We start from the raw sequence: 14,538 nt of genomic DNA on the forward strand, positions 1-14,538 counted from the left end.
TATAGATCTGTCGTGATCTGTTGAGCCAAATGGAGACTATTTGCCTGAAACGACTGGGACATCTCCCTATTTCCTCGACACCAGCAGCCAAGAAAACACCTACTGGAAACATCAAAATTAGCCTGAATCAGCATCTAAGCAGACTGAGGTTCTGTCCAAACCAGTGAGCTCCCTACATAAACAGCATCATTAAAACTCAAACCAAACATCATAACAAAAGATGACCCAAATAAATCAACACAAACAATGATTCCTACAGACCATCAAGCACACACACTAGTCTACCAGCAATAAAATAATTATCAAACCAAAAAATAAATAATTAATAAAAACAGAATATATGATTGCGTTACAAACAGTCCATGTGTGTGGTTTATGATTCGAATGAACTGTTTTACACCAATAATTTGACTTCTAGTACCACAATCTATTTTTAATCATACTTCTATCAGACATAAAGATGGTATAAAAACTAGGTATTGTGAATATTTACGAATTTTATAATCAACATTTCTATACTATTTTTCCAACTGTAGTTACAGTGCATTATAAGATTACCAAACTAAGTCAAAACAATCCAAAGAAATGCACCGCAATCGGAGACCTGCCTGTGATGCCTTAAAATACATCCTATTTAGGCTGCACACTAGTTTTTGGAACCAGAAAGAACAGAAAACCACATGTTAAGATTATAAAGGTAAATTCTATGCTTGTAATGACTAGAAAGAAACACTTGGCAACCCACCGTGCATGGTGAGGGTGCGTTGTTAAAGCCACAAAGTAAACTCACAAATTGAGTTCAGCTCTACAAAAAGCCACAAAGTAAACTCACAAATTGAGTTCAGCTCTTTGGAGGCTGTGAAAGCTGTGGTGTAAAACTCACAAACACACTATTAGTACCCCAAACAGCTGGCATGGCAGGGCAACATGTCCAGAAGTCACAGGGAGGGCACCGTGCCCTCTGAACACTCTGTGACGCCTTCTTTAGTGCCCGTCGATGAAAGTGGCAGCGGTGAGCGGTTCACCCACAGAGTCTTCCAACACAAGCCAGAACTGACCACAAAACAATAACAGTCACTAACAGAAGCAGACGACAAGGAGCCCATTAATATTAAAATTAATGCAAATCTTCTATCTCTGTAAGATATATACTGTAAGCATATTATATTAGCAGCCTTATTTTTAACTTGCGATGTAAAAAACGCTGAATAGGCTGCAGTTGCTAATTAACAAATAAATTCATAATGTTATAAAATCGATGTTAAATTAGTTGTCACATCACTTTTACATTTTTAAGACATTTTAAAATGATACTCATATACCATGATATTTAAAGGGTCCTGCCATTTGCTAAAAATCATCTAAGCATCTAATATTAATGCAAAAACTGTTCTGCATCCAATACCAAATACATTCAACACGTTATTAAATCATTATGAGTGTTTAGCACTGATTTCACACTTACTACGTTCATGAAACAACACGACGAGAGACTCAAATCAAGAGCATAGAAAGTAACCCAGATGAGAAATGAGAGATGATGAAAGCAGTGAAGTTCAGTACCGTTCCGGGCGTGTTTGGTCCTCGAGAGCGTCTGAAGATCTGCGGCTCTCGGGCGGCTTTGGGCGCGCGTCTCCGCCCCTCAGACACCTGGATTCATCATCTCTCCCAGTTACATCGCATTTACATAATTATCAATATCAGCTATTTCATTTATTGCAGTTCAATGAATCTGAGCTTGAAACAAATTAAAGGAGTATTTAAGTGTGGGTCCAGTAGCGCGTGATGTTAGTACAATAGCGCCACCTGCTGTCAAAATGCGGCTAGTGATCTTACACTCACAATCAGTAAGATTCAAAACTACACAAATAATTAAATATAAATATACAAAACAACAACCAATGATTAAAAGGCGATACAGTGCAGGCAAAAACACTGTTTTTTCAGACTTAATACACCTTTAAATGTTTCTTTTATTATACTTTTTGGCTTTCTGTCTGTAGATTCCTATTATAATACATATCTGTTGGCTGTTTTCTCAAAATGAGATTTTTCTCCTGCAATGAGCCAACACTTACACACACACACACACACACACACACACACACACACACACACACACACACACACACCCAACTTTACAGTTTTATTACTATCTATATTCTGAAGGTTTTGTTCACATTGGCTATAATTTGCCTAGTTTTATATATTTTATATCTTGTTTCTAAAAAAAATAAAAAAAATTAAAAATAATAATAATGTTGTTTTCTGGCGTGATTTTTGATGGGGTTTTTTATGGAATGATAAAAATAAATTTCCAAAATCCCCTCTGTTTAAACCTTTGAGTCTAATATGTCAACAAAATTAAACAAGAACTTAGAACTTGGCTTGGTTCCGGTTCTTGGTTCTGGTTCCAGTTCCGGTTCCGGTTCTTGGTTCTGGTTCTTGGTTCTGGATTAAAAAAAAAAAAAATGTCGATACAAACCAAGTGATTCGGAGCACGTATCACGGATCTTTCTATTTGCAAAAATGATTCGCCAATCAACTCCGAAATCCCGATCTAATTCGAATGATTCACAAGACACGATCCGAACGGATCATTTAGCTGATTCGGAGCATGCAGTTTGAGTTTGAATCAAGCGTAAATGACTCTAAATGACTCTTTTAGTCATATGTTTACACGACACTCGCTAGTTTTATGACATAAACAAGCGAAAAACAATTATGTTTAGAAATAAAATGTCTATATTTCCATTTCAAAGATAACATTCAAACCAAATCTAGGAACATATTCGGGTGAGGTAACTGCTAACTAGTGAAAACTCAATTAACATGACGAGCTGTAGCTCAAAATACATGTTAGATGGAAATATTATTGTGAATTATGATCGAATTTGGAGCTAAATTTGAAATAGTTTAACCACTACAATTCAGTTTAATATAGAAAATCAGTTGAAAGCATCCAATCTTTCTTTCCATGTAATGAGAGCAAGTGAACTTCAGTTTATCAGTAGGCTTATTGTAATACATATTTGAGAAAGTATTGTTGTAGGCTATCTGATTGTTTGAGTTTCTAGAGTGATGTAGAAAGAGTGAATGGGAGAAACAGATGAACACAAGAACACAAGCGCACACACACACACACACACGCTGTGTAAAGCCACCCAAGGTTTAGTTTAGTTTTATTGATTTATATATCTATCTGTGAATTTCCTCTGGCAGTAAACACCCTCAATATCTCTGTCAGCGCGGAGTGACTGAAGTTTATATGGAAAATCTTTATTGGTTGTGACTTCAGAGCGTTTGGTGTCGTTTAGCGTGTTTGTGGCCTGATTATTCAGATCAAAGCTGCTTTATGAGACGATTTCACATTTATTCACACAGATAGAGATATTAACACAATAAACAGCTAATGAAGAACTTCTGCTGGATCACTTTCATTCATTCAGGTGTTTGTTCAGGTACAGTGTGAATGCAAACACTTAATTAAAGACACAAAGGCACTTTATAAAATATAGCACATAGACAAGGCTGGTTTTATAATAAATAATAAATAAACACTGAAAGGCATGGTTCAGATTTAGTGCATTGTGTAAAAGCGTTGGTTTAATATGTTGTTCGTGTTGTTTCCGTTCAGAGACCCTCAAAGCTTCAAGCTGGCATCATATTGGGCATCTGTTCTGGTCATGTGACGTGTGTTGTTCACCATATGAGAACACACACACACACACACACACACACACACACACACACACACACACACACACACATTTTCCGCTCTTTGGTGTTTCCTAACAGTAGCAGATGATTCTAATTGAGATAAAACACAGTCTGATTAAGAAAAAGGCAATTTGTTTTCAACCTAAAATGAACCTAAAACTGTTTATAAGTCTTTTGATGTGTGATTGTTTTATTAAAGTCTTGGCAGGATTATAGTCGACTAAAACTACAACCATAAAAACATGTTTGTTACTTGAATTTTTTTTTTAAATGAAACTTGAAATAAAATTAATTATTAAAAAAAAAACTTGTTGCCAAAGCAGCATTTCTTTTTTATTTTCATTTAGTTTAACATATTTAAAATAATAATAATAATTGCAATAATAATAATAATAATATTTAATTAAAACACACACAGACACACACACACACACAGCAAAATAACTAAAGTTTTAATTAAAATTAAAATAGAAAATATTAAAATGTTAGTTTAGTTATACTTTTGTTTAGTTTAGTTATAATTTATTGCTCGGCCTTGTGCTTTGGACATACAACAACAATACACTACATTCAAAATATGAATAAAATGATAAAATCACTTCAATGATATTAAAATCTTTGAAGCTAGCATTAAAAAAAGAAGATTCAAAACTAATCTATTCACTCTAATAGATTCTCTCTCTGTTGTGTGTGTGTGTGTGTGTGTGTGTGTGTGTGCGCGTGTGTGTGTGCTGATGCCCCCTGCAGGTCAGAGTTTATGAGGTCAGGCCTGTAATTGCTTTCAGTGGTTTGGCTCTGGGCACTGAGTGACCTTTGACCTGTCTCTATAGTCCATTCAGTAGTATCACCGCAGGTATCAGCGTCTGATTTAGAACTGAGTTAATAATAATCTGACTATAACTTTTACGCTGGCTGCTGTGAATGGAGCAGTGTTTAGCGAGCACTAGTAATGTGGCAGTAAGATAATAGTATTTGAAAGATAATGCTCACAGAGGCTGCATTTATTTGATCAAAAATACAGTAAAAATGTGAAATATTATTCTAATCTAAATCAGCTGTTTTCTATGTGAATCTCTGTTAAACTGTAATTTATTTCTGTGATGTGCAGCTGTATTTTCAGCATCATTACTCCAGTCTTCAGTGTCACATGATCTTCAAAAATCATTCTAATATGATGATTTGCTGCTCAAGAAACATTTCTGATTATTGTCAGTGTTGAATAATAAACAATACGTTTCTGAAAACCACGATGCACTACCATTCAAAAGTTTGGGATAAAATGAAAAAACAAAAAACAAAAAAACTTTTTTTTATTTTTTTTATTTACGCTTATATTTAGTAAAAAAAGCACATTAAATTGATCAAAAGTGCGAGTAAAGATATTTATAATGTTACAAAATATTTATATTTCGAATAAATGCTGTTCTTTTGAACTTTCTATTCATCTGTGAATCCTGAAAAATAAAATTTATCACGATTTCCACAAAAATATTGTGCAGCACAACTGTGTTCAACATTAATAATAATCAGAAATGTTTCTTGAGCAGCAAATCATCATATTAGGAATGATTTCTGAAGATCATGTGACACTGAAGACTGGAGTAATGATGCTGAAAATACAGCTGCACATCACAGAAATAAATTACAGTTTAACAGACATTCACAGAGAAAACAGCTGTTTTAGATTAGAATAATATTTGATCAAATAAATGCAGCCATAGTGAGCAGAAGAGACTTATTTCAAAAACATTAATAGATTCCAAAGTTTTGACTGGTAAAAACATGGTAAAAATGGACTACCACATACTCTTCAGAAGTGTTTATTCTGTTTCCTTCATAAGATGATTAGATAAGGTCCTGATGAGAATGTAGGGTGGTGTCTGTGTGTCTTAAAATTAAAATAAGAGCCAGTGACAGGAAGGCCATGTCCCACAGATAAGAGAGAGAGAGAGAGAGAGAGAGAGAGAGAGAGAGAGAGAGAGAGAGAGAGAGAGAGAGAGAGAGAGAGAGAGACAGACCGAGAGAGAGAGACAGACAGAGAGAGAGAGACAGAGAGAGAGAGAGAGAGAGAGAGAGAGAGAGAGAGAGGGTGTTTAAAGATAACTCCTCTGTTCCTCTCTCACACACTCACACAGATCTGCTCGGATCCGGCTGCTCTTCTGGATTTAGTCACAGAGCTTCAGTCCATGAGGAGAGATAGAGACAGACAGAAGAGTGCATCAGCGTCAGTCTGAAGGTCAGTGTGTGTTTGTGTGCGTCACTGCACGTCTTTCTGTCGCTTCGCTTTCTGACTAAATCATGTTTTTGTAGTATTTTACACACGCTTTTGCTGCTCAGAAGTTTCTCAGGAAACTTTTGAGCATTTAACTTCGTCTCACATGTAAGTAATAAAGTACAGAGTATATAGAGTAATAAAAAGGGCCAATTAGTTGTCATACAGTAAGAGTACAGAGCCATATAATTAATTTGGATTGCAGTTTAGATCAGAGTTTTGAGCACAGATTGAGACTTATGAGATCTTTATTCTGATAACCATGAAAAACATTTTCGTTATATAAATGTATATATATGAAAACATGAAAGCTGAACGAAAAATATTTCAGCTAATTGCTTAGGGAGCATTTCTAATTTTAATTTAAAGTACTAAAAAAACTAAAACAAATAAATAAAAACTAATACAAATATACAAGCATTTTTTTAAGTGACAAAATTACAAAAACATGCAGCAGAATAATTCAAACTTTAGCTACAATTTAAATAAAACTATATATACGCATTTTAAAGAATTAAAAATAACAAAAAAATTAAGCAAAATGACTAAACCTTTAGTTAAAATTTAAATAAAACTATATATACACAATTTAAAGAATTAAAAATTACAAAAACATGCAACAAAATGACTAAAACTTTAGCTAAAACTATATATAAACACATTATTAAAGAATTAAAAATTACAAAAACATGCAACAAAATTACTAAAACTTTGACTAAAATTAAAACAATTATTAAAACAATACAAATTATAAAATATTCTAAAATAATAACAAAAACTGTAATAGCGTCTCAATGATCCTGACCTGAGATAACTGTGATCAGGAAACGAAAAAGGTCTCCATTCAGTCTCATTGCTGTCTATGAGGAAATAACTCGGACATTAAGAGTTCTCAGTAGATTTAGTAGAGACTGACTTACCGTTTCAGAGGAGAAGCACGGGATCTCGTGTTAAACTCTGCTGGAGTTCAAAGTGAATCAGTTCGTTTGATGTGATTCGGCTGAACTGATGTGAACAGTGTGTTTGTGGCTTTCCATTACGTTTCCAGAGAAGCGTGTTGCATTTGAGACACAATCACTGACATGTGTGTTGTGCATCGTCTGAGTTATATTATACTGATAAACCTAAATGTGTGTTTGCATTCTATAACACATTTATATATATATATATAAACATTCCATTTTAGAATTTTATATATATATATATATATATATATACGATATAACAAGTAGTAACATTTAAAAACTGTTACAAATATATATATATATAAACATTCCATTTTAGAATTTTGCAACCAATACGGGAATGTTACTTTTGAATGTTCTCTGACTGTTCTAAAACAAGTAGTAACATTTAAAAACTGTTACAAACATCCTAAAAAAAATTAGAACAGTATTTAAAGGTTTCAGGGGAAAAAAACGTTCCATGTATTTTGTACAATGTTTTTTCTGCAAACGTTTAGAGAACATTATTAAAGACCCAGTTAACAATAATATGTTCTAAGAACATTTCCATTAAGTTATAAAAGTGTTATTTCTGAACGTTCCCTAAAAGTTCAGAGAACATTCAAAAATAACACTTTTATAACTTAATGGGAATGTTATCTAACAATAGCTGTCATGTTTATCACTGTAAAAAATCATTTTCTTCCTTAGTATTTTTGTCTTGTTTTGTAGTATAAATATACAAAAACTCTTAAAAAAGTAAAATTAAACAAAATAAAAATATTATGTCTCGTTTTCTGAAATCATCCAAATTTTGTTCGTTTTTGCTTAAAACAAGAAAAAATATCTGCCAATGGGGTCAGAAAAATAATCTTGCTTAGCCTTTGAACTAAGATTATTCTTCTTACCCCATTGGCAGATATTTTTTCCAAAATTTGGATAATATTTTCAGTCATTTTACTTGTCAAGTAAACGCATACTAGAAAACAAGACAAAAATACTAATGAAGAAAATATTTTTTGCAGTTGTAAATGTGCTTAGACATGTTTGATTCACACTAATTTCAAAAGCAGAGTGAGTTTTAATGAAGTTTAAAGCCCCATTGATGTCCATTGTAACTCTAAATGTGATTTCTGAGTGAACGCATCACAGACGCCTCCCTTAAACTCGCATTGTATCGAACCCAGAACAGTTTCTCTTTGTTTGTATCGTGTAGAGACGCTTCCCATCGAACTCTTGACAACGGGAGTCTTTGATCCACAATGTGGCCCCCCAAAATCCTGCTAATGGCCGTCGTATCCTGTGTGCTGATTGGTGGAGGAAACTGTCAATCAAACTCATCCGATGGCTTCCAGCTCTCCGCTGACCCCAGCTCAGGTCACCGGTCTCTGAACCGTGTGACCTCTGACCCCAGAGCTGTCGGGACGGTTCGTGTCCGGCCGCTGTCGCTGCCCCCGGCGTGTCTGAAGAGGACGTACATCGAGGGCTTGTTCAAATACGTCAACACGGTCCTGTCCTGCCTCATCTTCGTGGTGGGGATGGTGGGAAACGCCACGCTGCTGAGGATCATCTACCTCAACAAGACCATGAGGAACGGCCCGAACGCTCTGATCGCCAGCCTGGCGCTGGGGGACCTCATCTACATCGCCATCGACATCCCCATCAACGTCTATAAGGTGACCAACCAATCAGATCACTGCATCACGTGTGTGTGTTTATTAGAGATAATTCGGCCACAAACTTGATTGCAGCAGTGGGTCAGACTTATTTCTGGACAGTTATCAGTCTAACACTCATCACACATTCAATCACACACACACACACACACACACACACACACACACACACACACACACACACACACACACACACACACTGTTATGAAGATAAAAGCGCTTCATTCGTTTGTCTTTAAATATATCACACAGGAAGTGAAGATATGCTTTAACAGTCTGTGTGTGTGTGTGTGTGTGTGTGTGTGTGTGTTTGTGTGTGTGTGTGTGTGTGTCTGTGTGTGTGTGTGTGTTGTAGCTGCTGGCGATGCGGTGGCCCTTCGATGACAGTGTGTTCGGTCTGTTTCTGTGCAAACTGATGCCATTTCTACAGAAAGCGTCAGTCGGAATAACGGTTCTCAATCTGTGTGCGCTCAGTGTGGACAGGTAACACACACACACACACACACAAACACACACACACACACACACAAACACACACACACACACACACACACAAACAAACACACACACTCACAGACACACACAAGCACACACACAACACTCAATTTTTTGAGATTTATATAATTTCTCCACTGATGTATGGTTTGTTAGGAGGACAATATTTGGCTGAGATACAATTATTTGAAAATCTGGAATCTGAGGGTGCAAAAAAATCTAAATATTGATAAAATCATCTTTAAAGTTGTTCAAATGAAGTTCTTAGCAATGCATATTACTAATCAAAAATGTATTTTTGATATTTTCAGTAGGAAATTTACAAAATATCTTCATGGAACATGATCTTATCTTAATATCCTAATGATTTTTCGCATAAAAGAAAAATGTATAATTTTGACCCATACAATGTATTGTTAGTTATTGCTACAAACATACCTGTGACACTTATGACTGCTTCTGTGCTGCAGGGACACATTTTGGGAACATTTTTTTTTAATGTTCTCTGAACGTTCTGAAACAAGTAACATTTAGAAAGCGTTACATGAACATCCAGTTAAAACATTTAAACAAACAAAAAAAACATTCCTTCAATGATGTGTAAATTTAATAAGTTTGAGATATATTAATGTTTTTAGTGTTGGTGGTAACATTTTGAAAACATTGTTAAAAACAATATAAAGTTTAATGAACGCTTTATTAATGTTACTGGAAGAAAGTTTGATAACTTAAAAAAAAAAAACCTTCCCTGAACGTTCTGAGAACTTTTCCTGTTAGCTTTTCATCTGTTTATATTTAGCACCTGCTTGATGTGTTTCTGCTCTGATTCACAAACACAAATGCTTACAGTAAAAAACCTTTGCTTTCAGTCTTGCGCTCGTGTTTACTGTAAATCTCTCTGCCAATTACTTTCAGTCTCGTACAGAAATGTACACCGGAGCTCATGAGAGAAGAGCTTTAGGTTTTGAATAACTGTGTGTGTGTGTATGAGATATCAAGAAATATAATATTTTGGCAAAGGTGTTTGCAACATAAGAAAAACGTGTTTGTGATATTTTGAATGCAGTGTATGGGATCAGATTGTATTGCGTGAAACCAAAATTCAAAAACACAAGTATAATTATATTGCACAAAATTTAAAAATGAAAGCAAATTTTTACGAAAAGCAAACAATGGTCATAGATCAAAAATTTAATAACGCATTTAAAATAATAATAAGCGTGAATCAAAACTTTAAACACATTTTAAAATCATATTGCACAAAATGCTAAATTAATGTCTTGTTATGGTTATAGCAGTGCTTCATTTCGTAACAGATGTGAGGCATTTTGTGCTTTGTGTGTGCAATTGTGTTAATGTAATAGTTATAAGAACGTTCCATAAACATTACTTTAAGAAAGTTTTGACATTTATATTACACTTAAAAAGCGTTTGTGAAAGTTGTGAGAGCGTTCCCTGTCAGCCGGTGAGTCCCAAGCTTCTGCAAGAAACAAGTGTCTGACAACATAAGCCTTTGGAGTGTGTTTACTGTGTGTGTGTGTGTGTGTGTGTGTGTGTGCGCGTGTGCAGGTATCGTGCGGTCGCGTCGTGGAGTCGTGTTCAGGGCGTGGGGATCCCTGTGTCCACGGCTGTGGAGATCCTGTGTATCTGGCTGCTGGCTCTAGTTCTGGCCGTTCCTGAGGCCATCGGCTTCAAAATGGTCAGCTTCGACTACAACAACGTCACCATCCGCACCTGCATGCTGAAACCAGAGACGCCCTTCATGACCGTAAGAACACGGACAGTTATGCTCCTTCATAACTGTCATGCTACACACTCAGATCTCTTACATTTATTAGCACTTAATTCACTACTCTTGCATAACGCTTCATTATCAGTAAAATCAACATTACATTTGTAAAGAACATTTCCACCTGAACTTAGTCTACTATTTTTATCATAATTAATATTACATTTTAATATAAGGACATGCATTTGAAGTTAAGTCTGTGTTTTCACATTTTCCGGCAATTTATAAACAGAAAGTAGTTCAAGGGCTCTTTTTGAATATTTTTATAGATTTTATGAAACAAGATCTATAAAATATATTAGATGTAAAAAATTATATTAGATAATAGATAATTCAGATGATATACAGTATATGATGAAGAATGACATAATATTATATAAAATATTTCAGGTGTGTGTATATACATATATATATAATTTTATGTTATATATGATTCTATATTTTGACTGAAGATATATATTTATTTAGTATTTTATATATATATATATGTGTGTGTGTGTGTGTAAAATAACATCAATATAAAATATTTAATTATATTTGTATTTTTTAAATTAACTTAAGTATATTTATATAATCATCACATATATTATTATTATATAAATATATTTATTATATAAACATAATATAATAAATAAGAATATAGAAATAAGATTCGTTCATAAGATTTTTCATTGGTGTTCTATAATTCTTTTTAAAAATATACTGTATATATAAATATATGTCTTATATAGCTATACTGAGTAAATATTATTTGTTAAATATTTTAATTAGCTGTATTTTCATAATTAAAACAAGTAACTAAATGTTCACGAAACTAAATCATTCATCTATGTTTTAATGCATTTATTTTTACATTTGTTTATGAAATGTGGAATTGTTGTGTGTGTGTGTGTGTGTGTGTAGTTCTACAGGGACGTGAAGGTCTGGTGGTTGTTTGGCTTTTATTTCTGTGTGCCGCTGGTTTGTACGGCCGTCTTCTACACACTCATGACCTGTGAGATGCTGAGCAACAGGAAGGGCAGCCTGAAGTTTTCTCTGAGCGAACACCTCAAGCAGGTGAAGAACCGAACACTCGATGCTGAATGACCCAGGCGAGACCATCGCTAACTAATGTGTGTGTGTGTGTGTGTGTGTGTGAGCAGAGGCGTGAGGTGGCGAAGGCCGTGTTTTCTCTGGTGCTGATCTTCGCTCTCTGCTGGTTTCCGCTGCATCTCAGTCGCATCCTCAAGAAGATGGTTTATTTTCAGAACGACGTCGGCCGCTGTGACCTGCTGAAGTAACACACACACACACACACACACACACACACAATCTCTCTCTCTCTCTCACACACACACACACACACACACACACACACACTCACACACACACACAATAAAAATAAAAATTAATAATAATAATAATAAAACTTAAACTTAATGAAACTTAAAAATGTTTACTAACTTACAAATAAAACACCTTGATACAATTTATACTTAATAATGAAACTTAAATTTTAAAGTTGGACTAAAATAATACTATATGAGCATGAATGTAACAAATATATATATATATATATATATTTAAGATATACTAAAAAACAAAAAAAAATTAAATAAAAATTAAACTTATTAATAAAACAACTTTTAAAGTTGGACTAAAACAATACTATGAGAGCATGAACATTGTTAAATTAACATTAATTAAAAATTTCAATTAATTCCAATTAATTTTAAAAAGTCATTTTTAATTTAGTTTTATTTTAATAATAAAAATTTAATTAAAATTCAACATTTTCGTTTTAATAAAATAAGTTTACATTTTTTTAATATTCTATTTCAAGAAATTTTTTCCATGATTTTATTTTTAATTAATTATAATAATACTGACACACACAAAGCCATAGCATATTTTATACTAATGCATCAATGAACTGAGAAGAAATATATTCCTGTACCTTGTTCTGCAGAAATGCAATTCTTTAATGTCTATTATAATTTTGCAAAGTTTATCTTTATTGATTTTCACCTGTTTGTGTTGTTGTTTTTGTGTCTCAGTTTCTTGCTGGTGTTTGATTACCTGAGTATAAATCTGGCCACCATCAACTCCTGCATCAATCCCATAATCCTCTACTTCGTCAGCAAGAAGTTCAAGAACTGCTTCAGGGTACAGAGAGCTCTAGAGGAGTCTGATAACAGAGCGCAGTGATGCTGTGATGATCTAATCTCTGCTGTCTCTCCGTCTCTGTCAGTCGTGTCTGTGTTGCTGGTGTTATCCGGCCGGCTCGATCTTGAGCAGCGTCGTGCCCCTGAACGGGACCAGCTTCCAGTACAAGAGCCCGGATCAGAACGGCTTATCGGACCGGACGGCACTGCGCAAGGACAGCTACAACTGACCTCAACCACACACACGCTGTTTTAACCCTGACTACAGAGATATCAACATATATATTTATATTATTATATCTACTGCACTGGTTAACTGTGTGCATACTATTATGACAAAGAAAGTGCATCTTTTTTAGTGTATGCATCATATTTTGTAAACTTAAACGTGTTTTCAATGTGCTGTAAGTGATTTCAGAGGTTTTACACACTACCCAGCTAACAGGGAACGTTCTGGAAAGGTTCTCTCAAAGTTATAAACAAATGTTCTTCTTGTAACATTTATAAAACGTTCATTCAACGCAATCTGGTCTTTAATAACGTTCTCAAAATGTTCACGGAAAAACATTATTTAGGCTATACATCATTCATGGAACGTGTTTTCAAAATGTTAGCACAAAAAAAAAACGTTATTTAAAAATCGTTTGTTGAACATTTTTTCGGAAACGTTTTAGTTGGACGTTCGTATAACATCTTTTTTATGTTAGACAAACTAATAACATTCTCAAAATGTTAGCACAAAAAAAACGTTTTTTATAAATCGTTCGTTGAACATTTTTTCGGAAATGTTTCAGTCAGACGTTCGTATAACATTTTTTTAATGTTAGGCAAACTAATAATATTTTCAAAATGTTAGCACAAAAAATTGTTATTTATAAATCGTTCGTTGAACATTTTTCGGAAACGTTTTAGTCATACAACCATATAACTTTTTTTTTTTTAAATGCTAGACAAACTAATAATATTTTCAAAATGTTAGCACAAAAAATTGTTATTTATAAATCGTTCGTTGAACATTTTTCGGAAACGTTTTAGTCAGACGTTCATATAACGTTTTTTTTTTTTTTAATTGTTAGACTAACTAATAATGTTCTCAAAACATTAGCACAAATAAGTTATTTTTACATTGTTCATGGAACTTTTTTCCGAAAAGTTTTAGTTGAAATTTCACCTAAAGTTTTTTTTTAAATGTTAGACAAACCAATAACATTCTCAAAATGTGAGCACACAAAAAAATACTATTTGTTTGTTGAACATTTTTTCGGAAACGTTTTAGTTGGAATATCCTAAAAAGTTTATCACAAAAACTACACAAACAAATAATACATGGGAAAAAATTTACTAATAATGTTCTCAAAACGTTCACTCGAAAACGTTATTCATACATCATTCATTGAATGTGTTTTCTGAAATGTTTTAGTTGGACATTCACCTAACGTGTTTTTTTTTTTTAATTGTTAGACTAATAATGTTTTCAAAAAATTATAACAAAAAGCTA

At 33.8% G+C, this 14,538-nt stretch overlaps 1 protein-coding gene across 2 annotated transcripts; it reads left to right on the forward strand.

Moving 5' to 3' along the window:
- Positions 1 to 5,768: 5,768 nt before the first annotated feature.
- On the forward strand, positions 5,769 to 13,538 carry ednrab (endothelin receptor type Ab). 2 transcript variants are annotated; one of them, XM_042713584.1, is made up of 8 exons: positions 5,769 to 5,956; positions 8,129 to 8,612; positions 8,968 to 9,095; positions 10,677 to 10,875; positions 11,800 to 11,952; positions 12,039 to 12,172; positions 12,933 to 13,041; positions 13,127 to 13,538. In XM_042713584.1, the coding sequence occupies exons 2-8, from the start codon at positions 8,199 to 8,201 to the stop codon at positions 13,268 to 13,270; spliced, it is 1,281 nt and encodes a 426-aa protein (XP_042569518.1). In that variant the 5' UTR covers positions 5,769 to 5,956; positions 8,129 to 8,198; the 3' UTR covers positions 13,271 to 13,538. The 2 variants fall into 2 exon arrangements, with proteins under 2 accessions (XP_042569518.1, XP_042569517.1); XM_042713583.1 differs by having other exon boundaries at positions 5,772 to 5,956; positions 8,153 to 8,612.
- The last annotated feature ends 1,000 nt before the right edge of the window (positions 13,539 to 14,538 follow it).

The sequence above is a fragment of the Cyprinus carpio genome, chromosome A23 (genome assembly GCF_018340385.1).
Source record: "Cyprinus carpio isolate SPL01 chromosome A23, ASM1834038v1, whole genome shotgun sequence".
Taxonomy (NCBI): domain Eukaryota; kingdom Metazoa; phylum Chordata; class Actinopteri; order Cypriniformes; family Cyprinidae; genus Cyprinus; species Cyprinus carpio.